General features: G+C 36.8%; 2 protein-coding genes across 2 annotated transcripts in view; one reads left to right on the top strand and one right to left on the bottom strand.

The window, feature by feature from the left end:
- The window catches only part of EFCAB7 (EF-hand calcium binding domain 7), a 44,326-nt gene extending 38,992 nt beyond the window's left edge, over positions 1-5,334 (bottom strand). The window contains exons 1-2 of the mRNA XM_021679959.2: positions 5,232-5,334; positions 2,869-3,056 (exon numbers count right to left, since the gene is read on the bottom strand). Coding sequence (XP_021535634.1) covers positions 2,869-3,055 — 187 coding nt within the window. The 5' untranslated portion in view covers position 3,056; positions 5,232-5,334. The remainder of the gene's footprint in view (positions 1-2,868; positions 3,057-5,231) is intronic.
- Positions 5,335-5,644: 310 nt separating this feature from the next.
- The window catches only part of LOC110571795 (integrin subunit beta 3 binding protein), a 59,071-nt gene continuing 41,454 nt past the window's right edge, over positions 5,645-23,261 (top strand). The window contains exons 1-2 of the mRNA XM_021679958.1: positions 5,645-5,745; positions 19,922-19,964. Coding sequence (XP_021535633.1) covers positions 5,741-5,745; positions 19,922-19,964 — 48 coding nt within the window. The 5' untranslated portion in view covers positions 5,645-5,740. The remainder of the gene's footprint in view (positions 5,746-19,921; positions 19,965-23,261) is intronic.

Raw genomic sequence — 23,261 nt, 5'->3', positions numbered from 1 at the left:
AAATGTTCCCATCCTCCAGATTATGACAGTGCAGCATACCTAGATAACTTTGGCAGAGAAAAGGAAATAAGAAGATCATCTCGAGGTGACTTGTAGAGCTAACAGGAGTTGCACCTAGAAAGCCTTTGTGGAAGTTTGTACCAGTGGAGACAATATAATTTTTTTTTACTTCCAAAGGCTAATTTTGGATGTAGACAAAAGCCCTGATTACCATGTTGCCCTAGGAATGAACAAAAGATAAGTATTTTGCCTAGCATAAAAATGGACAATTCCATAATTCATCTATTAAGAGAATCAGGGAAAAGGTACATGTGTTTTAGGATTCCATCACCAGCCACCTTTTAAAAGGTAAGAATACAAGTAGGACCTAAATGAAGTTGTGATTTGAAGTCAAAAGTCCATGTGAAAGAAAATGCTGGGGTGCCTGGCTGGCTCAGTGGGTGGAGTATGTGACTCTTGATCTGGGGATCACGAGTTCAAGCCCCACATTAGGGGTGGAGAGTACTCAAAAAAAAAAAAAAAAGAAAGAGAGGCGCCTGGGTGGCTCAGTCAGTTAAGCCTGTGACTCTTGGTTTCAGCTCAGGTCATGATCTCATGGGTTGTGGGATGGAGCCCCATGTCAGCTCTGCACTCATCGGGGAGTCTGCATGAAGATTCTTTCCTTCTGCCCCATCCCCACTTGTGCGCTCTGTCTCGCTCTCTAAAATAAATAAAGAAATCTTTAAAAAAAAAGGAAAATGCTATTTTCTGTACAGCTTTGGGAAAATGGGTGTGTAACTCTTTCCCAAATGGCAGGTCAGCATATACTTGGTGCTGTCTTCAATAACAAAATGGTTTTTGGGGCACCTGGGTGCCTCAGTGGGTTAAGCTCCAACTATTGATTTCAGCCTAGGTCATGATCTCAGGGTTGTGAGATCAAGCCCCACACTGGGCTCTGCAGTAGGCATGGAGCCTGCTTAAGATTCTCTCCCTTTCCCTCTGCCCCTCCCCCCTCTAAAAAAACAAAGAAAATACCTTTTTTTAATGAACTATTAATTACAAAACAACTTTCTTAGAATAAAATTATGCCTAAACATGTACTCAGTAAACACACATTCTCGTATCTAAGAAATAGGTATAACCTAGTAATTACTAATCTAACTAAATTTCTAATTTTAGAATTAGTTGAGAGTCCATTATTATGTCTAGTAACAGTAAAAATTTGTAACTGTAAATGCTTAAAGGTTTACACGAAAATACTGATCTTTTGCCAGGGTTTACTTTAAGCTTTCACGTGAGTCTATAATACCTGTATTATTTATAAGCTGGAAAAAAAAGGAACTCTAAAACTCTGATAATGTTACTCTTCTGTCCAACCTTGAAATGGAATGTCAAAGCACATGTTATATGCATAAATGGCAGAAAGATACAGATGAAAGATATAGTAATAAGAAAGATATCACTTGTTTACCCTACTTTTTAAAAATCTAGATTATCTGAACTCAATCATTATAATGTTACAAAGAGAATTCCACCATAAAACCAAAAGTGTATATAACACTGAAGAGACAAACACTGAATTATCCAGAATATTGTCTAAGACTGGTAGCACCTTAGTAATATATACTTATTGATTCACAAATTAAATGCCATAATAACGAAATACAGGTTAAACTTTTAAACAGGAGATTCATGATCTCAGACTACTTTCAAAAGAATAAAAACTAAAATTACAGTTTATAATAAAATATAAATTTAATGTTTGTATCGTTTATAATAAAATATTTTAATATTTTCAATGTTCATATTTCAAATATGGATTTCCTCAAATAGAGATCTTATTGGATACAGACCCAAGACATTACTTCAAAAATATGTCAGAATTTTTCTTTAAGGAAACCGCTTCTAAATTTGGCAAAATAACTCAGTTTCTCCATTCATAAAGTTATTAGCCTTGATGAAATTGACATGAGTATTCAGTGTTATCTGGTATTGTTTACCACTTTTTCAAGAGTAAAGACCTCCAAGTCATTTGATATACCTGGCAAGGACAAAATTCACTGGTTTGAGGGATATTTACAACCAGAGAAATTTTAGATATGACAATGGAGAGAAGCAAAAAAAAGACCAACTTGGGGTGCCTGGGTGGCTCAGTCATTAAGCGTCTGCCTTAGGCTCAGGTCATGATCCCAGGGTCCTGGGATCGAGCCCCGCATCAGGCTCCCTGCTAGGCGGGAAGCCTGCTTCTCCCTCTCCCACTCCCCCTGCTTGTATTCCCTCTCTTGCTGTGTCTCTCTCTGTCAAATAAATAAATAAAATCTTTAAAAAAATAAAATAAAGACCAACTCCTACCCCCACCAAAAACAAACAAAAAAACAAAAACAAACAAAAAAACAAAAACAGCACTTCTAAAATTTTACTTATCTCCTAATATTTCTCTTTTACAATCATTCAACCTGTTTTTATATATTCTTTACATTTTCCCCATTATAGGTCAAATTCAGGCTAGTGATTCAGATGTCAAGTGTTTTAAATTCTACTACTATAGAATCTTATAAATCTTATATAAATAAATATATATATCCATATAGAATCTTATATAAATCTTAAAGTACCAAGTAAGAATTTTTTAAAAAATATTTCTAAGCAAGTAATTGATGGAAGCTTTAAAAATACTAATCTAGTCTGTATAAACACTGAATGTTTTATTTTGAAGCTACATAGAATATATAAATATATAAAATGGCACAATAGCATAATGTAGTTCCATTGCTCAAGCTTCCCTAAGAAACTGGGATGATTCAACAATGTAATTCTTATTCCTGTCTTTCTGATCTATTAACTTTCAACAAATAAGGCAAAATACGTATATTTTAAAGAAAAATTTACCCAAGTAAAGTTGTTCTTTAGAAATAATGTTTTCTAAGCTGCTTTTAAAAACAGTTAAGTAGGCAGCTCTACAATTCATATAAAATGTCTCTTCTTCACTTAGTGGAAATTTCTTTGTTCGAGGACTCTCTGAAAGCGCTGACTTCTGACTGGAGAAAGTTGCATCTCTTCCTGGACTGATGGCCATTCTATTAGAAAATAATTTAAAAATTTTAATCAATGTTAATCCCCTAAAATGCAAATGTCACTTTGCCTTTCAAATGGGGGGAAGAGGAATCAAAGCATTACAGTTTTCATATATGGGGAAAAAAGACAAATATAATATGCATATGGTGTTATTATTATATGCTAAATTAGAATAAGCCTTTGGCAGTATATATATATATATATACACACACACATATATATGTGCATATTTCAAAATCAACTATATGAGACAAAATATATATAGAAAATACATATATATGAGAAAGCCAAAAGAATAAAGCCAAAGCAAAGATGTAATATAAAAACAAAATAAGTATCATAGAGGAAAGGAAAAGCACACAACAATACTCTCAAAATAAGAGGACAGTAAGTTGGGGCACCTGGGTGGCTCAGTCGATTAGGTGTCTACCTTCGGCTCAGGTCATGATCCCAGGGTCCTGAGATAGAGTCCCACATCGGCCTCCCTGCTCAGCGGGGAGCCTGCCTCTCTCTCTGCCCTTCCCCCCCACTTGTGCTCACGCTCTCTCTCCTGTGCTCTCTCTCTCTCAAATAAATAAAATCTTTTAAAAAAAGAGGACAGTAAGTTAAGTCATCATAGGGTTGTCATGAGGATTAAATGTTAATACACGTGAAACATACAGAACAATGCCTTGCAGTAATAAGTGCTAAATAAACTTTGAAAGAGTGAAACTCTACAACAATGAGAATTTGGATGTAATGTGATTGGCAGTTGGCATCCATCACCTCAGCAGGAGCAACAAGGTCACTTCAGCAACATCTCAATAATGCTGGCCAACATTTTGAATGACTGAATTTTTTGGATCCTATTTAAAGCATTATTGTGAGATTTTACTGCATTCATTACAAATAATGTTGTGAGGTTATACAGTACCTCAGCTCATAAGCCTTAAAGAACTATCGTACATCTTAATTTATCTTTATTACAGTGGTCAGGTATTTTTTGTCCCTTTTACAGATAAGGAAATTGAGAGACAGAGATGTCACCCAGCTAGCAGTAACAAGAGGCAGTAAATTTTGATAACAGTTTCTTCTTTATTAATGTGAATGAAGGCTTCTTGTACAATAGTTACTGAGGCACTAAATTGTGCTCCAACAATTAGCTGTTAGTGGTCTAACAGCTTCCAACATTATTTTACCCAGTTTTGACTTCTAAAAATACATTCCAACCTAATAAATTGAATATTTCAAGTTCAACAATAAGACGACACAGGTAGGATCCCCTTCAGGACTCATTGGATTCTTACTCAGGAGGCCTAAATCACTTGCACCTTCTTGAATTATATAGGTCTTTTACACTTGGGAAAGAAAGATAATAATCGCTTATCATGGATGAAGTACCCTATTTATAATACACAGAATGCCTGCCTGACACTTTCATATTACACCAGATTTAGAAGGACCCCATAGGGATGTGGTGTCACAGTCTGGTTACTGCGAATTGATATCGCTATAATTAAGCATCAGTTTTAACCACATATGCGTGCACGCATCTCCTCACAAATGTGGGGGGGAAAAACTGTTCCGATAAGAAAGGAAGAATGAATGTTCATTTTGCAGCAAGCAATTTTTAAATTTAAGTATTTTGGGGGGGAGGGTGGGATCGTCCTCGAATACTCTTTCCAAATAAGGTGACTACCTTACGTGGAAATCCCACAGTAGAAATGTTTCAGAAGTCTATTCTTTCCCTTTTTGTGACGAGAGACCAAACGGAAGCTTAAATAAATAAACAACTGCACCCCTCAGGCTTGGAAACCGCCTTCACTTAAAACTCCAGCCCGAGACCAAGACAGGGGCCTACAGAGCACACTGTAGCAAACGGCTCCATAAATAACCCGCCACACAATAGCAAGAAAAATAAACTGTTAACAAGCGCCTAAGGCTTACTGAAGGGCCAAGGGAAACACAGCCGCCCAGTCCCCGGCCCTACACGCTGAAATACGTTCACAGCTGATCTCGGGCAACCTCTCTGTTTTTTTATTTCTCTACGACGCAGATGCGGTTTTACGTACACTTTAGGTACACACGGACCCAGCGTTGGTATGGCAAGAGAAGTAAAAGAAGCAGGTGAGAGGGAAGGAAGCCGGACAGCGAGGCAGGGCGCAGCGCAGACACAGAGACAGCCAGCTGTTTGCTACCTAATTCCAGCTCACACGCGAGGAAGCACAGCCAATTCTCTCCACGGATTCCGTGATCCTGTCACCGCAGCGCAACCGACCTCGGCCTTTCCTTTAATTACCATGGCAACTGCGCCTCTCCGCCACCGGAAATAAGATTCAGAGTACCTCCCCAAACGGTCCGGGTAGAAATCTAGGGAGGTGAATCCGGAGAGGACAGATACTGCTGTGCAGCTCGTCTGTCGGGGTCTGGAATGGCCAGAGTGAAGAGACGGTCCTGTGGTGCGCTGGCAGGGACGAGGATGAGGTCCTAGGTCCTTAATTAGAGTCTCGTCTCCTCTCCCCCTTACACTCGGATCCCTTGGAGGGGGGACGGTGTTTCCAGCGGGCCACCTTGCGTGTGACACCGCGTCTGGCGTCCGCAGGCCCGCGCTTTTCAGACTGCGGCGTCGCCCTCCGAAGGTTCTCTGCTTTAGGAAGAGGTGGCCCAGTTACTTTTATCCCGCGGTGGTGCGTTCCTGAGTGTCGAAATGCCGTAGGTATCCACCCTCCCCCACCCCATTGCTGTTTCTTGGGTCCCTTTGTGAACAATAAGAGTAGATATTAAGTTGTCCTTAAAAATAAAATCCTGTTATTTTACTAGCAAAAATGGGTTTATTCTGGAATAACAAAGCATTTCAGTTCGCTGCGTGCAAGCTATGGCTAAACCATAGGTAAGTTCAACAAAGGAGAGAATGATTTTATGGAGAAGAAGGAAGAAGTTGGGAGGGATTATTTTGACCCAAAGTCCGTGGGAGAACAGTCAGTTCAGGTTCAAGGTGACGGTTTCTCCTTGGCTGAGTTGCAGGAGTGGTCTGTATTTTGTAGGAGGTGCAGTGTACATCTTTCCCTACTGGGACCTGTAATCAATGGTTCTTTCCTATTGAAACTCTTCTGTTGGGGTCTGTAATTGATAGTTCTTCCTATAATTGACGTTAAGTGGTATGAGATCCCCTTTTAGCCTCCCCTTCTATCATCTCTTCTCCACTTTAATGAGGTTTCCCCTTTATTATTTTTCACATTTCCTCCTTTTGGTCAAGATCTTTCTCCAAAAGCATCGCTGATTGTCAGGTTCTTCTTAATTCAGTGACCTTTTGTCCCTTAGTGCCAGGAAGGATATTTCCTGGGTGTTATGTCCCACTTTGGAGGGAAATTGTACAAATTGGAAACCTGTTGAGGTCAAATTTGAGTAATGAGTCGTAGCAGGGAGAACTTTCAGGCATTTCCCCATCTATAGTCCGTATTTATCAAGATTGTAAGCGTTGGAGATCGTCTGAGTACATCATTTTTAAAAAGATTTGACAGGCAACAAGTACACAATTGAAAGTAACATGACAATTCCAAATTGTGTGATGGTTCTAAACCAGGATCCTAGATCTGAAAGTAGCCAACTAAAAATACTGGCACTTATTCCAACTTAGGGGAGAAAAGTTCCCCCTGCTGAGGTAAACAGAGTCCTGTATGCTTCCTACTTAAAATGGTCATGAAAGCAGAATGGTGATTACTGCAAGAGCACACCGAAAGAATTATCTTGTGCATTTGAGAAGATACAGTGTAGGTATAAACATGAAGCAATAGCTGGTGAACTTTTTGCAAAACAGCAAAACTTCAAAGACCTTTTAAAAAGTATTGTTATCTCAAAAGAACTGTTGGAACCAAGTGTGTTAATAATATGGTAAAGTTGAAAATTTGGAAACCATGAATTTTGGATAAGAATCCAGAGTTAGTTAATACTCTAGATGAAAAAGAGAGACTTCTGTAATTCCTGAACCTTCTAACAGGCCTGGTCCAGACATCTTGGGAAGTCTGTGTCATCAGATGTTGTCTGCCTCAATTCCAGGAAATCTTTCTGGTCCAGTCAGGGTTTGATGGCTTTCTTTAGATGTGTCACATGAATCCAAGAGTCTGTTCCTTGAGGTTTGGCACACAACGGTTGGCTAACAGTCCCTGAGAGGGGGCTTTCCAGCAAGGTTGAAGAGAGTTTCAGGAGGTGTTTTTTTGTTTTTTTTTTTTAAGATTTTATTTATTTATTTGAGAGAGAGAGAGTGAGAGACAGAGAGCATGAGAGGGGGGAGGGTCAGAGGGAGAAGCAGACTCCCCGCCGAGCAGGGAGCCTGATGCGGGACTCGATCCCGGGACTCCAGGATCATGACCTGAGCCGAAGGCAGTCGCTTAACCAACTGAGCCACCCAGGCGCCCCAGGAGGTGTTTGTCTTTTTTTTTTTTTTTTTTTTCCCAATAGATGAAATCTCCAAGTTGCAAGATGTGGTGCTTAAAGTTTTTGTCTACTGAGAGTGCACTGTGAAAAGATTGCTCTACCAAAGCATAGTTTTGATAGAAGCAGTTAGGCCTTTATAATATTGAAGTATAATCTCCTTTTATCAACTGTGGGTCAAAGGAATCAGGAGCCAAGTGCATTGGATGTCCTGTGACTGTCTCAAAGGGTGAAAGTCTATGAGTTCGCAAGGGAAGGGGTCTGATATTTAGAAAGAACAAAGGCATTGCTTTAGGCCAAGATACTTGGAGGGTCTTTACAAATTTTGCCAATTGAGTCTTAATGGTGTCAGTAGTGTGTTCGACTAACCCTGAGGATTGATGATGGTATGCACAATAAAAGTGTTGTAAAACTAGCCAAACAGCACAGACTTGTTAAAGCACCTAACTGGTAAAATGGGTTCCCCAATCACTGAAGTTCAAGAGGGGTTCCCCAGGTAGGGATAATTTTTTTCTAACAGAATTTCTGCCACAGAAGAGGCAGTGGCCAGTCTACAAAGGAAAACTTTAGTCCAGTGAGGAAACATACAAACCATAACTAAAGCACATTTAATCCATTAGATGGGGAAGCTGTATGAAATCCATTTGTGAAAACCGAATGGCCTTTGAGGTAATTTAAGTGTTGGAGAGCTGTGCAGACAGGTTTCCCTGCATTGTGTTTTGGACAGGTGAGACAAGTGTGGTGGGCACTTTTTGTGACCTCATTAATATTTCCTCACCAATGTGGGTTTATGAACACTATCATTTTGTTAGTAGACCAATGGTTTAGTGCATGTACAGTGGTAAGTAGTGGGAATTTTAGAATTTCTGGTAGGGCCAGAGTGTTAATTGGTCCAAGTCAGTTTTTTCTTTTTATCAAATGAACAATTATTAGATTTCCAATTTTTTCTTCTATTCTGGGGCCCATTGTTAGACGTTTCTGGTCAATTTTTTGACCTTGAGAGCAGCATTTTTGGCAGAAATATCAGCAAGGTGGTTTCCTTTGGCCTCCAGGGAGTCAAGTTTAGAATGCTGGGGACCTTAACAGCCAGAGCAGGCAGCAAAAGTATGGCATCAAATAAATTCTAGACATAGGAACCATTTTTAACTTTATCCCCATTGGGGTAAGGAAATCTCATTGTTTCCATAACCTACCAAAGTCTTGAGCCACCCTAAAGGCATAGTGGCTATTGGTATAAGTGTTTGTGGTTCTACCCTTGGCTAAGGTACAAGCTTGAGTAAGGATGTATAACCCAGATTGTTGGGCCAAAGTAGCCAGAGGGAAAGGTGCTACCACAATGACTTCAAAGGAGTTGCAGTAACATACCGGCACAGTACTTACCATGTGGTATGTATATGGTATACCATTTTCATCCTTTACATAAGAACCATCAGTAAACCATGTAAAATCTGTATTGGTTAGAGGAGTTTCCTGTAAATTGTTACAGGGAGTCGAAAGGTGATCTGTCAGCGTTCCCCATTGGGAATTAGAAGGACATTGGAAAGTCTGGCTTAAAGGGCTCAAGGCACCTGGAGCACTTAAGTTTGTAGCAGTCTTTTTTCCAGTGTCCTGGCCCTTTGCAATAATAGCAGAAACTAGTGGGGAAGGAGGGTTGTTTGTTTTGTTTAGGGGCTTTCATTTGCTGGAGTTGACAATTGAGAATTTTAGACGTCTTTGTTTTAAATTACTCATCTAGGGTGTGGGTGAGCTGGTTTGCCAGGTTAACTAAATCTGGAGGGGACATGGTTTCCCATTCTATCCTCATCCCTTTAATGAAAAGAGAAAGATTCTAGTTTAGTCCATTAATAAACATAGAGTTAAATGCTACCTGGGTAGATTGACCAAGTTATTTAAACTTACCAACCTGGTTTCTCAGATTTCTATTAGTTAGCCCTCATGCTTGTGTGAGGACCAGGCCAAACACTGGATGAAACTAGCCCAGTGGGGACACCCTAAAAGGGATTTAGAGAAACAGACACCAATCTTTGGCAAGATGCTAGAACAATCTCTGGAAATCTCCACCAAGCAATTATAGTAGCTTTTCCTAAGCCTGCTAATTTTGTTTTGCTGAACAAAATTCAGGCTTGCACACAAAAGCCTGACAAACATATACATAACTGTTAAACTCAACACCAAACAGTCTTTTTTTTAACTTTTTTTTTATTATGTTCTATTAATCACCATACATTACATCATTAGTTTTTGATGTAGTGTTCCATGATTCATTGTTTGCTTATAACACCCAGTGCTCCATGCAAACAGTCTTTTAAGAAAATTTTGGTCTTCTAGATGTTGAATTCTTCAGCAAACCCATTGGTGTCCTCAGTCACTTTAGGAAACTTTACAGCTTGTAATTTGGCCTTAGTCCAGAGAGCATAAGAAATTTGAGGTTTATTAAGATCCTCAGAAGACTTAACTTTAAAGGGGCAGGTTTTAACAGGCTCAGGAGAGTAGGGAGTGGGGAAAGATTTGGAGGAAAAGGGAAATTTGGTGAAAGGATTAGCATGGGGGACAATAGGGGAGATGGTGATGGTGCCGAGAAAAATGGCACCAGAGGTAGAGACAGAACAGGATATCTGCCACATGTCCTGAGACAAAGAAGATGGAGAAGGCAGAAAAGAGGCTTCAGAGCCCTTATTTCTTTCTTTCTTTGTTTACTTCAGTTAGTCTAGAAATTGTATTTTGCAGAGAAGCAATTTTAGATTTCCAATAACTTTCGGAAGCTTCAAAATACTAATCAAAATAGGCATCCCATTCAGTTTTGACAATTTTAGAGCCGTGGCTGTCCAATTTAGTTTTGAGAAAAGTTAAGTTTGGAGAGAGAGAAAGTTTCCCATAATGGCCATTGAAGTTCTAAATTACTTTTGGTAAGTCATTTCATTTAAGGAAGGACCACAGTTTTTAAACATAAAACCAGCTGGGGTCCCAGAAGTGGGGGGAAGAAGTGGGGTACCCTCAAATCATTTTGATGACTAGGATCCCATTTCTTAAATATATATATACACACACACACATATATATATACAATTTTTTTTTTTTTAGCAAAAAAGAAAAATTCCTAAACAGCACAGTTTCAGCAGGAACAGCCTGATTCCAAAATAGTAACTTTAAGTGAAGTAAAGACTCCAATGAAAAGGTAGAGAATATCAGACTAGATTTAAAATCTATACATAGATTTTACATATATATACATTTTAAGTTATATGTTTATATATAATTTTATAATTTATATACAACTTATATATGTAATGTATATATATTTAACATATATATATCCCAACTCATTTAATCCTCATAACGCTGATACTACCTAACCTGATATCAAAATATGGTAAAAGAATTATGAAAATATTGCTGACCAATATATTTCATGAACATGGACTCAAAAATCCTTAACAAAAGATTAGCAAATCTAGGGGCACCTGGGTAGCTTGGTCAGTTAAGTATCTGCCTTCTGCTCAGATCATGGTCCTAGTATCCTGGGATTGAGCCCCTTGTCGGGCTCCCTGATCAGCGGGGAGTCTCCTTCTCCCTCCCCCTGCTCTTGCATTCTCGTGTGTGTGCTCTCTCTCTCCCGCTCAAATAAATAAATAAAAATCTTAAAAAAAAAATTAGCAAATCTAATTCAACATATGAAAGGGATAATACATTATGTCCAAGTGGGGCTTATCCCAAGAATGCAAATTGTTCTTTTATTTTAAAATCAATTCACATTTTTCAAAAAGAGAATAAAGGATATCATATTAATAGTTGTACAAAGAGCACACTCATTCATGATAAAATAAAAACTCAGCACAGTAGAAGTAGAAAGGGAACTAATTCCTTTGAAAAACCTATACATATTATACTCAGCACTAAACACTTATTCTAAGATTAGGAATAAGGCAAGATGTGCCCTCCCACCACTTCTATTTAACAAAGCACTAAAAAGAAAGGAAATGTGTAAATGTTGGAAAGGAAAAAGTAAAATTGATGATTTGCCAGTGATATTGTCATGAACATGGGCAATCCTGAGGAATTCGTAAAACAGTTATTAGAGCTATTTAGCAAAGATGCAGCTCACATAGTCAATATACAAAAATTAATTCTGTTTCTACATTTTAGCAAGAAACACCTGAAAATGAAGCTTAAATGTTTCCATATACAATCACATTTTAAAATTACTTAAATGAAGTTTAACTAGAAGACACTTATTTCTACCTTGAAGATGACAACATGTTGCTTAGAGAAAATAAAGATCTAAATAGGGGCATGTTTATGGATTTGAAGTCTCGATAATGTTAAATTGTTAGTTCTCCCCAGTTGATCTTTAGATTCAGTGCATTTCCTGTCAATCCCAGCAAACATTTTATAGGAATAGAAAAACTGATTTCAAAATTTTTATGAAAAGGCAAAGGACTTATAAGAAAATAATCTTGAAAAAGGAGAATGAAGTTGGAGTACATAAACTAACTAGACTTAATATAAAGTGGTTCTGAATTCAGTGTGGTTTGGACATAAGGACAAATAGATAAAGTGGAAGAGAATCCAAAGTCCAGAAATAGACCCAGAAAGGTGCCAAAGCAATTCAGTGGGGAAAGAAAAGTCCAAATGGTTCTGGGACACTGTACAGAAAAATAAATGAAACACCCTCAACTTCTACCTTATACCCATATAAAAAATTGATTTGAAATATAGCATAGTCCTATATGTAAAAGGTAAAGTTTCTGAAGGAAGTGTATGAGAATATTGTTACAACATGAGGTAGGTGAAATTTCAGGCAAGATACAAAAAACAATAACCATAAAAGAAAAAAATAATAGACTTCATCTAAATTTTGAACTTCTCATCAAAGGACACAATTAAGAAAATGAATTGTCAAAAGCTAGAGGTATTACAATTCCAGATTTCAAATTATACTATAAGGCTGTCGTAATCAAAACAGTATGGTACTGACACAAAGATAGACACATAGATCAACGGAACAAGATAGAAAGCCCAGAAACAAACCCATGATTATATGGTCAATTAATCTTCGACAAAGGAGGCAAGAATATGCAATGGGAAAAAGTCTCTTCAACAAACAGTGTTGGGAAAGCTGGACAAGTACATGCAAAAGAATGAAACTGGACCACTTACACCATACATGAAAATAAACTCAAAATGGATTAAGGGCCTAAATGTGAAACCTGAAACCATAAAAATCCTAGAAGAGAGCACAGGCAATAATTTCTCTGCAGTTGGCTGTAGCAACATTTTTCTAGACCTGTCTCCTGAGAAAAGGGAACAAAAGCAAGAACTATTGGGACTACATCAAAATTAAAAGCTTCTGCACAACAAAGGAAACAGTCAACAAACTAAAAGACAACCTACTGAATGGGAGAAGATATTTGCAAATGACATAGCCGATAAAGTGTTAGTACCCAAAATATATAAAAATTTATACAATGCAACACCAAAAAACCCCAAATAATCCAATTAAAAAATGGGCAAAAGACATGAACAGACATTCCTTCAAAGAAGACATGCAGATGACCAACAGACACATGAAAAGGTGCTCAACAGCACTCGTTATCAAGGAAATGAAATAAAAACTACAATGAGATACCATCTCACACCTATCAGTATGGCTAAAATAAAAAACGCGAACAAGTGTTGACAAGGACAGGGAGAAAAAGGAACCCTTGTGCATTGTTGGTGGGAATGCAAACTGGTGCAGCCACTCTGGAAAACAGTATGTAGGTTCCTCAAAAAATTAAAAATAGAATACTCTGGGCACCTGGGTGGCTCAGTTGGTTAAGCAACTGCCTTTGGCTCAGGTCATGATCCTGGAGTCCCAGGATCGAGTCCCGTGTCGGGCTCCCTGCTCAGCAGGGAGTCTCCTTCTCCTTCTGACCCTACCCCCTCTTGTGCTCTCACTCTCTCTCTCTCAAATAAATAAATAAATAAAATCTTTTTAAAAATTAAAAAAATAAAAATAGAATACCCTATGATCATAGTAATCGCACTACTAGGCATTTACCCAAAGAACACAAAAACACTAATTCAAAAGGATATATGCACCCCTGTGTTTATTGTTTATTGCAGTATTATTTACAGTAGCCAAATAGCCATACACACACACACACAGAATATTATTCAGCCATAAAAAAGAATGAAATCTTGCCATTTGCAACAACGTGGATGGAGCCAGAGAGTATAATGCTAAGAGAAATAAGTCACTCAGAGAAAGACAAATACCATGTGATTTCACTCAGATGTGGAATTAAACAATTTAAAGGGTAAAAAAGGGAGAGAGCCAAACCAAAAAATGGACTCGTAACTATAGAGAGCAAACAGATGGTTACCAGAGGGGAGATGGGTGGGGAGATGGGTGAAATAGATGAAGAGGATTAAAAGTACACTCATCTTCATGAGCACTGAGTAATGTATAGAATTGTTGAATCACTATATTGTACACCTGAAACTACTATAACACTCTATATTAACTATACTGGAATTAAAGTAAAAATTAAAAAAAATTTTTTAAATTAATTGTCAGGGTGCCTGGCTGGCTTAGTCAGTAGAGTGTGCAACTTTCTTGATCTCAGGGTTGTGAGTTCAAGCCCCACATTGGGTATAGAGATTACTTAAAAAAATTTTTTTTTTAAAAAAATGAATTGTTGGGCGCCTGGGTGGCTCAGTCGTTAAGTGTCTGCCTTCGGCTCAGGTCATGATCCCAGGGTCCTGGGATCGAGCCCCACATCAGGCTCCCTGCTCCGCGGGAAGCCTGCTTCTCCCTCTCCCACTCCCCCTGCTTGTGTTCCCTCTCTCGCTGTGTCTCTCTCTGTCAAATAAAAAATAAAATCTTAAAAAAAAAAAGCAGGAAATTAAAAGCCCTTCTTTGAAAAAAAAATAAAATTAAAAAAATGAATTGTCAAGCCACTGAATAGGAGAAAATACTTATAAGATATATTTTAACCAATTTATATTTAGAATATATAAAGAATTCTTGTAACTCAACAGTAAAACAGTAACTGAAGTAAAGAGTAAAACTCATTAAAATAATAGTTCAAAAACTTGAACCAGTATTTAATTTAAAAAAAAGTTACATAAATGGCAAGGAAGCATTTTGTTAGTCATCAGGAAAATGCAGATTAAAACTATATTGAAATACTGTTTAACACCTGGTAGAATGACTTTATGTACATTTTGCAGTTAACAATATTATGCAAATACTGAATCTTAGTAAATAGATTTGCTTTGCCCAGGGGTCTGAGTTAGCACTTCTGAAACTGATTTCTATGTATTCTAGGCTTGAGCAAATGATAAGTGTTTTGCAGATAATAGAAGCTAGGTTTTCATTGTTGTATAGAGGAATTTAAAATATTTTAGCTTGGCATTGGAGATATCAATATGAAATCACAGATTTTTTAAATACGCATATATACAGAGAGATAGACATGTATTTTTCTGTTCTAGCTCTGTGTATCTTTATATATACATTTTAAAAATCTGTGATTTTTTTTTTCCTGACTAGTGATACGTAATAAAATAGTCTCTTGTGGTGCTAGGCAGTGGCAGTGAGCCACAGCTCCCAGTCAGCCCCACCCAGTTGAGAGAGTAAAAAAAATGATACACTTAAAACCATTCTGTACCCATATAACCATTCTGTTTTTCACTTTTAATATTCAGTAAATTGCATGAGATATTCAGTACTTTATTGTAAAATAGGCTTTGTGTTAGATCATTTTGCCCAACTATAGGTTAATATAAGTGTTGTGAACGTGTTGTGAGATAGGCTAGGCAAGGCTATAATGTTTTGTAGGTTTGGTGTATTAATTGCATTTTCAGCTTAGATGGGTTTATCAGAGCATAAGCTACTGTAAGTCAAAGAACTAGAGCAAGAGAGAAAGAATGATAAAACAAATAGGACAAAATGTAAACAAGTGATAAGTCTGGGTAAAAGATAAGAACTCTTACTCCTAGGTTTTTTTTAAGTTTAAAATTAAGTAAAAATTAAAAGTTACCCTCCGTACTCATCAAATTATTTTTAAAAAAAAAACACCAATGCGTGGATTAAACAGTAAATTAGATACAATTGAAGAAAGAATTAGACAACTGGAAGATAGCTCTGAATTGCCCACATGCACTACAGAGACAAGAAATGCTAAGAAATAAGAGTTTAGATATATGGAAAATGGAACTATAAAGTCTAAAATTACTTCTAGATGAAGTCTAGAAAGGAAGAATGAAGGAAAGTCAATATTTGAAAAGATTAGGGTTTAGGTTTTTCCAGAACTGTTAAGACATAGATCCATATAAGATACTACATTAGAGATAAGACCGTTAATAAGACATCTTTTGGGAACCTGTAGTGAAACTACCTTAAACAGGATTGGAGGAAGGGCGCCTGGGAGGCTCAGTCATTAAGTGTCTGCCTTCGGCTCAGGTCATGATCCCAGGGTCCTGGGATCGAGTCCCACATTCTTAATTAGAAATCAAATGAAAGTTCATTTTTTTCTAAAGTAATTTCTTTTATATTGTCATCAATGTTAGTAATGTTGTATAATGAAACTCCTGTACTTGTTCTGTTCTGATAGAATCAGAGAATCCTATTGAGGATACTACCATGTGATAAGTTAAATAAAATAGGGGAGGATAGTCTTAGTAATATGACTAATCCCACAAACATAATTACTTTCTATTCCTCTTGATATGAAATTGCATGTCAAATGTATTTATCTTTCCTAAATTCTCAAGAGCAAAATGCTGGTAGCAACCAGAATTTTCATCCCAATGAATCTAAATTTAGTACACCTAAAAATGAAGCACAGTAGTTAAATTATGGACATAGGTGTAAATTTGGGTTAAGTTGGAAGTGGGAAGTAACCTGCAGAAGTAATAAGATTACCAGGATGAGGGAGGAAATTAGGATACAGTAGATAAGTGCCCATTTAAAAAATTATTTTTTAAAAGATTTTATTATTTGAGAGAGTGAGAGATTGAGAGAATGAGTGGGGGGAGGGGCAGAGGGAGAAGCAGACTCCCTGCAGAGCAGGAAGTCCAACATAGGACTCGATTCCAGGACTCTGGGATCATGACCTGAGCCGAAGGCAGATGCTTAACCAACTGAGCCACCCAGGCGCCCCTAAAGTTTACAGTTTAATCATTAAGTGTACAGTTCTATGACATTAAGTACATTCACCTTGTGCAACTATCACCACCATCTATCTCCAAAACTTTTTCCATCTTGCAAAACTGAAATTTTATACCCATCCCTATTCACCCTTCCTCTAGTGGCAACCAGTATTTTCTGTGTTTATGAATTTGACTACTTTAAGTACCTTGTTTGAGTGGATCATACAGTATTTGCCCTTTTGATATTGGCTTATTTCATTTAGCATGATATCTTCAAGGTTCATCTGTGTTGTAGCATGTGTCAGAATTTCTTTCCTTTTTAAAGCTGAATAATATACCATTGTATATCTATACTACATTTCGTATACTCATTTACCTGTCAGTGGGTGCTTGCATTGTTTTCACATTTTGGCTATTGGAAATAATGCTACTATGAACATGGATGGGTGTACAAATACCTGTTTGTGTCTCTGCTTTCCATTCTTTTGGATATATACCCAGAAGTGGAATTGCTGAATTATGTGGCAATTCTACATGTAATTTTTTGAGGAACTGCCAAACTTTTTCACAGCAGCTGTACCATTTTACAGTCCCACCAGCAGTGCACGAACATTCCAGTTCTCCATATCCTAGCCAGCATTTTCTTTTTTTTTTTATAATAGACATCCAAATGGTTGTGAAATGGTATCTCTTTGTGGTTCAGATTTGCATTTTCCTAATATCAGGGATGTTGAACATTTTTTCATATGTTTATTGGCCAGTAGTATATCTTCTTTGGAGAAATGTCTATTTGAGTCCTTTTTGGTGTATCCATTTTTTTTTTTTTAAGATTTTTTATTTATTTGACAGAGAGAGACACGGTGAGAGAGGGAACACAAGCAGGGGGAGTGGGAGAGAGAGAAGCAGGCTTCCCACAGAGCAGGGAGCCTGATGCGGGGCTCGATACCAGGACCCTGAGATCATGACCTGAGCCGAAGGCAGACGCTTAACGACTGAGCCACCCGGGTGCCCCATGGTGTATCCATTTTTTTAAACCAAAGTAATAACCCCTAAAACTGCTTATAACTTTACAGAACTGCCAGAGATATCGCTTTTAATTGCCAACTAATACTGGTAACAAGTGAGTAAATACTTTAGAAAAATATTTATCCCATAGATCTAATCAAGTTTTGTCTGTTCTTCCTTTATAGTATAGTTTCAACCATCTCTTCCTCTCTGTTCCTATTAACATCATCCTCTTCCATGTAACATAATTTCATGCTTATATTACAGTTGTTTGTTGCTAAAAGAGTGGATAAAATAAGATTAAAAGCATATAGTATGTACTTAATTTAATAACATACTTCGGCATTGGGCCTAGTTCTAATAGATCATCATAAAATCCTCTAGTAGGTTTGCTGTTCTTTACCTCTTAACTCCTCCCCATCAGTTCAACAAAGATTTGTTGTGCACAGGACCTAAGATCTGAGTTTCTGCCCTTCAAGCTGTGGGACAGTGGGCACATCACACCAACTCTTCCATACTGGATGAACTAAGTGATTTCTTAGATTTCTCCTAGTTTCGTCTATTAAATCTCTTCATGATTCTTATAAATATTACCAGGTTTTAGTTTACAAGCCTGAATTATCTGAAAACCATATCACCCACAATAAATCATGTTTTTAGATTCTCACTGAACTGTTAAAAGTGGGAAATAACAGTCTAACCCAGCTCACTTTCTTGCTTACTTTTATATATTTCCTTGAGCTTCTTAGATCACCCTAGGACCTAAACCGGAAATCTTTTAAATCCAAACATTGAGTTACTTTCTCTAAGAATCAATCATCAGTAAGTAATATTTTGAGCAGTTAATATCAGGGTGGGGTTTGTTTCCTTCTAATAGGTAGTATTACATCTTAGCATTTAAAAACAGAATAAAAAACTCTGTGCTGTGTACTTTTAGTTTTTGATTTCTACTTTTTGAAATTTTATTAAATACCAAAATATTTTGTACACCTGAATAGAGTACTATATATTCGAAAACTAAATATATATTCTTTTTTGGATCATCTGCCATTTTTATTTGTTCATTCCTCTATTCTCTTCTTGCTTCATTGAGAATTCACATTAAATTGATTTCACGTGGACTTCTAAAAGATACAAGTAATTTTTCAAAGTGATTTAATTAATCTCAAGAAATAATGTTATGTGATAAGCTACTATAGATATAATAGCAAAATTAAGTGAGCCCTTTTTTGATAGATTAAATTTTTGTATTTAATATTTACTACTCCATAATGTTTGTAAATTGTCCATCTCTTCTATTTTTTTCTTGTTCTTGTCACTTGTTTGAAAGTCAATAGAAAAAAGTCAGTAGTTATTTATGAATAATCATTTTCTAATATGTATAAATTTTTTTTCTGTTTTCTATAATACAACCTTTACAATACAATCCTTTTTTTTTTTTTTATGGTCAAATTCTCTAATATTTTAAATAACGAAATTTCTGTTTCTCAGGGATCAAGAAAGTACTTTTAACGCTGCATTTGTCACTGGGAAAACTAGTTTTAATTTATATTGACCTTTTTCTCCTTTGAGCATTTAGTCTGCATTCAATAAAATGTTGATGACTGCTCTTTAGAAGACAGCTGTACGAAATAAAGTATTATAAATATTCAGCCTTCCTTTCTAAGCATTGTCACCAACAGCTGGGCATCCAGTTTATAAGAACAGATTTTGCACAGAGAGAGCCTGGCATGTTCCTGAATCAGCTTAGTGGGGGAGACAAAAAATAGTTTTCTTATGGATTGGGGACTTATAAAGACATAGAGCATCTGTTCCTCAGTTAAGTCATAGTCTGGTAGAACTGAATCATGTTTAAAGCTAGAATAATGTGCAAAACTTTTTTCACCTTGTTCATACCTTTATTTTAATACCTAGTGCATTATTTCTGCAAATAATATACTTTCAACATCTCCATTAAGGGTGTGTAAATTATTTTGCCCTTATGCTTAATTTTTCATTAGTGATATTTTAAAACACAAATATATTAATCTTTACTAAGATTATTTCATAATATGACTTTAATGCTTGAATTGTACAATAGTGCATGTATATGAAACCATATATAAAAGTCCATTTGAATATTTAATTATTCCATATTGAAAGATGTTATTAAAAAATACAGTTTCATCATCATGAAAATTGCTTTGCTTTCTTCATATGGTATTCTGCTTTCATTGGCAAAAGTAACTCAGAATCTTTGTTTATATTTATTACTCTTAAATATTTGGCTACTTAAAGCATATAAATCTGATTTCTTTAAATATTTTGTTTGCAGTGTTAAGAGATCACTGAAATTGGATCATCTGTTAGAAGCAAATGTAAGTATTTACCTGTGAATTTATAATTGCATAACAAGAATGTATTTTTAGTTTTTTAACAGGGTATTTACCTTAATAAATAGAAAAATTCTCAAAAAACATTGTGATGTAATTGTGATTGGTACAGCATTTTCTGTATAAAATGTTTTTTATAAATCTAATGTATGGAAGTTCCTGGCCAGATTGAGGTTTTCATTTAAGAGGCAAATTATTTAGAAACCTTAATAAAATAATTCAGTAGAAATGAATTTACTATTTGTGGAAAAAATGTTCTGCCATTTAAATGCACAAGAAACAATATGAACAATGGCAGTGCTTTAATCTGTAGTCTATAATCTGCTAAATTGAAATAAAAACATTAACAGCATTTTTATATAAAAAATGTAATTACCTCCCTCAGCTATGTTGGCATGATTAAACAATAAAGTACTAACAGTGTAATAAATTTCAGCATGGTTATCACAATAAAAATAAAAATGTACTGTTGCTATTACTTTTTGTAAATCTAGTCATAGTACATTACCAGTGCCAGCATATCATGACATATGTTGGTTTATTATCTTTTCATACCAACTATGGAACTAGATACAAATACTAATATTGAGATACTTATGGCCTCAGTAATCTTTTTTTTTTTTTTTTAGATTTTATTTATTTATTTATTTGAGAGAGAGAGAATGAGAGACAGAGAGCATGAGAGGGAGGAGGGTCAGAGGGAGAAGCAGACTCCCTGCCGAGCAGGGAGCCCGATGTGGGACTCGATCCTGGGACTCCAGGATCATGACCTGAGCCGAAGGCAGTCGCCCAACCAACTGAGCCACCCAGGCGCCCTGGCCTCAGTAATCTTAAATGCAAGTAAATTGATGAGAAAGTGAATTAAAACAAATAGCTAGTCAATAAATGGCACTCCTACAAAATCCCATATGAGAATGCCATTTCAAGAAATGGATGTTACATGGAATTTCTCTTTGGAACACTTACTGATATTTAACAATTTACCATTTTTAAAACTTCCTAGATGCTTTTTTAAAGATATTTAAACAAAAGTGGGAAAACAATGCAATGCCACTAAAAAAATCATTAGTAGTGTAATCAGCAATTTAGAGTACCATTATCCAACTTGTTCTATACAGAATGCAGCTGTGACTGTAATTCTGCATCTGTTTCTTTGGTCAGAGTGGTATTTTGGTAGATGAGTAGTCCAGCTTGAAATGAAATACTGTTCTTTCCTGCCCCCAAACTGTTCTTTGGGAGATGGTAACATTATTTGAATAGCAGAGACTGGCCATTTAGGAATTCATCCTCTTCATGAAGTACAATTGTCATCATGGCAGGCTTTCAGTTCATTTTTACTTCAGGTTAAGATGTGTCAAGGTAGCCTGTGCCACAGCTAACATCCTGTATTAGAAAAATACATTGTTATGTTTGGCCCAATTCTGTACCTTTAAACCAAGGGGACTTAGCTTGACTTAGCTTGGTATCACATGGCCACTCCCTGCTAACTGCAGGTTCCTAGCATCTAGCCTGGGCCTTTCCTCAACATTTCTCTTCTATTTTCTGACCTATTTCTGGTAATTTCTGCCTTTGTACTCTTGCCTCATTGTTGGCAGCTCTATATTCACATCTTAGAACTGGCAGCTTTCGTTCTGGTGCTGTCTAGGATTCTCTCCTTTGCTACAGTTACACTTCCATCCACTCCAGTAACAACTTAGCCCTAAAGCAGCCTGGCTCCACAAGTCTACCCACATGCCAATGATCCGTTGAGGCTGCCTTAGCCCATGCAAAGGAAAATCAGACATTCAAGACATACCTATAATTCCAACAGTACCTAATTGCTGTAAAACTGCAGAGAAACTAGTAGTAACTTTATGGTCATTTTTCCTTACAATGTGATACTGAAGGAAGAAGACTGATATCCACAGAAAGGAGATAGCCCTTATATACCAGTTGGTTGAAGTGGAACCTATTCTTTCTAATCTACTGCTGTTTCCTCTCTTAGACATGTTCAAAACTCCCAAATCCCAGTGTTCCCGAAGTAGCTACAGACCTTCATGGAGATTAATGCTCCATGATGTTAGAGCAAGTCTGCAAAAGTCATTTTCCTTATGAGTCTCCTAATGGAGAAAACAGAAATATGAATCAACCCCTGTGACCTTCCTTTAATATCTGGAATGTATACTACAAATACCATTGTTTGCTGAACCTCCCAAATTGTTGGGGGGTAGTGAGGAGTAAAGAATGTTCCAGTTTTTCATCACCTACAATATTTAAGCTGCTCAAGTTATTGTCCTCCAAGCACTGTTTCTAGATGAATTTTCAGAAATGAAGATGAATTATTTATTACAAACTGCTGCCAGTGGCAGTTCAGATGAATTTATAGGGACAACTACCTACCTAATCATGTACTTAGTCTCGTTCAGGCCACCTCAGAGAAGGAATGGAAGAAGCAGATGCTACAGGTAGGAAGGGAAGGAGCATACTTCCTACCAAGGCCAACTCAGTAGGCTTACTGCTAGAGGGAATAACAGTGCAAGTTGGGGAGGGTGGGGGAGGTTTGCTAATTTAGGCATGGATTCCCAGATTACTCCCTTATTATTGGTAGGACACTTCTGATTATTCCTAGGGCCTAAACTTGTCTTATCTCTCTGAGACAAGGCTTCTGCCAACTCCTGAAATTAGAAAGAACTTTGAATTTCAGGGCATTAGGAAATTTTATAGCTCTCATTCTGCAGTCCTATTTATTGATTTGGTTCACATCTACTTTGTTCTCTCCCTCCCTATATCTCTTAGCAGTTAAGTGGTGCTAATTTCCTCCTCTTCTCATCCCCTGACAACTAATTTACTTGCTGTCTCTGGATTTGCTCATCCTGGACATTTTATGTAATTGGAATCATAAAATATTGTGGCCTTCCATGACTGGCTTCTTTCATAACATTTTCATGTTTCATCCATGTTGTTATATGTAACAGTACTTCACTCCTTTTTGTAGCTGAATCATATTTCAGTTTTCTTGATTAGATACTTAGGGATGGAATTGCTGACTTACATGATAATTCCATCTTTAACTTCTTGAAAAACTGTCAAACTCTTTTCTACAGCAGCTGCACCATTTTACATTCCCACTGCCAGTGAATGGGGAGGGTTCCAATTTCTCCAGATCCTCCTTGCTGTTATCTGACTCTTTGATTCTAGCAATCCTAGTAGGTGTGAAGTAGTATCTCATTGTGGTTTTAATTTGCATTTCTTTGATGATGTTGAGCATTTTTTTACATACTTATTGGCCATCTGTATATTCTC

Source organism: Neomonachus schauinslandi, chromosome 4 (genome assembly GCF_002201575.2).
Source record: "Neomonachus schauinslandi chromosome 4, ASM220157v2, whole genome shotgun sequence".
Classification (NCBI taxonomy): domain Eukaryota; kingdom Metazoa; phylum Chordata; class Mammalia; order Carnivora; family Phocidae; genus Neomonachus; species Neomonachus schauinslandi.
This window is presented reverse-complemented; position numbering and strand designations above follow the sequence as displayed.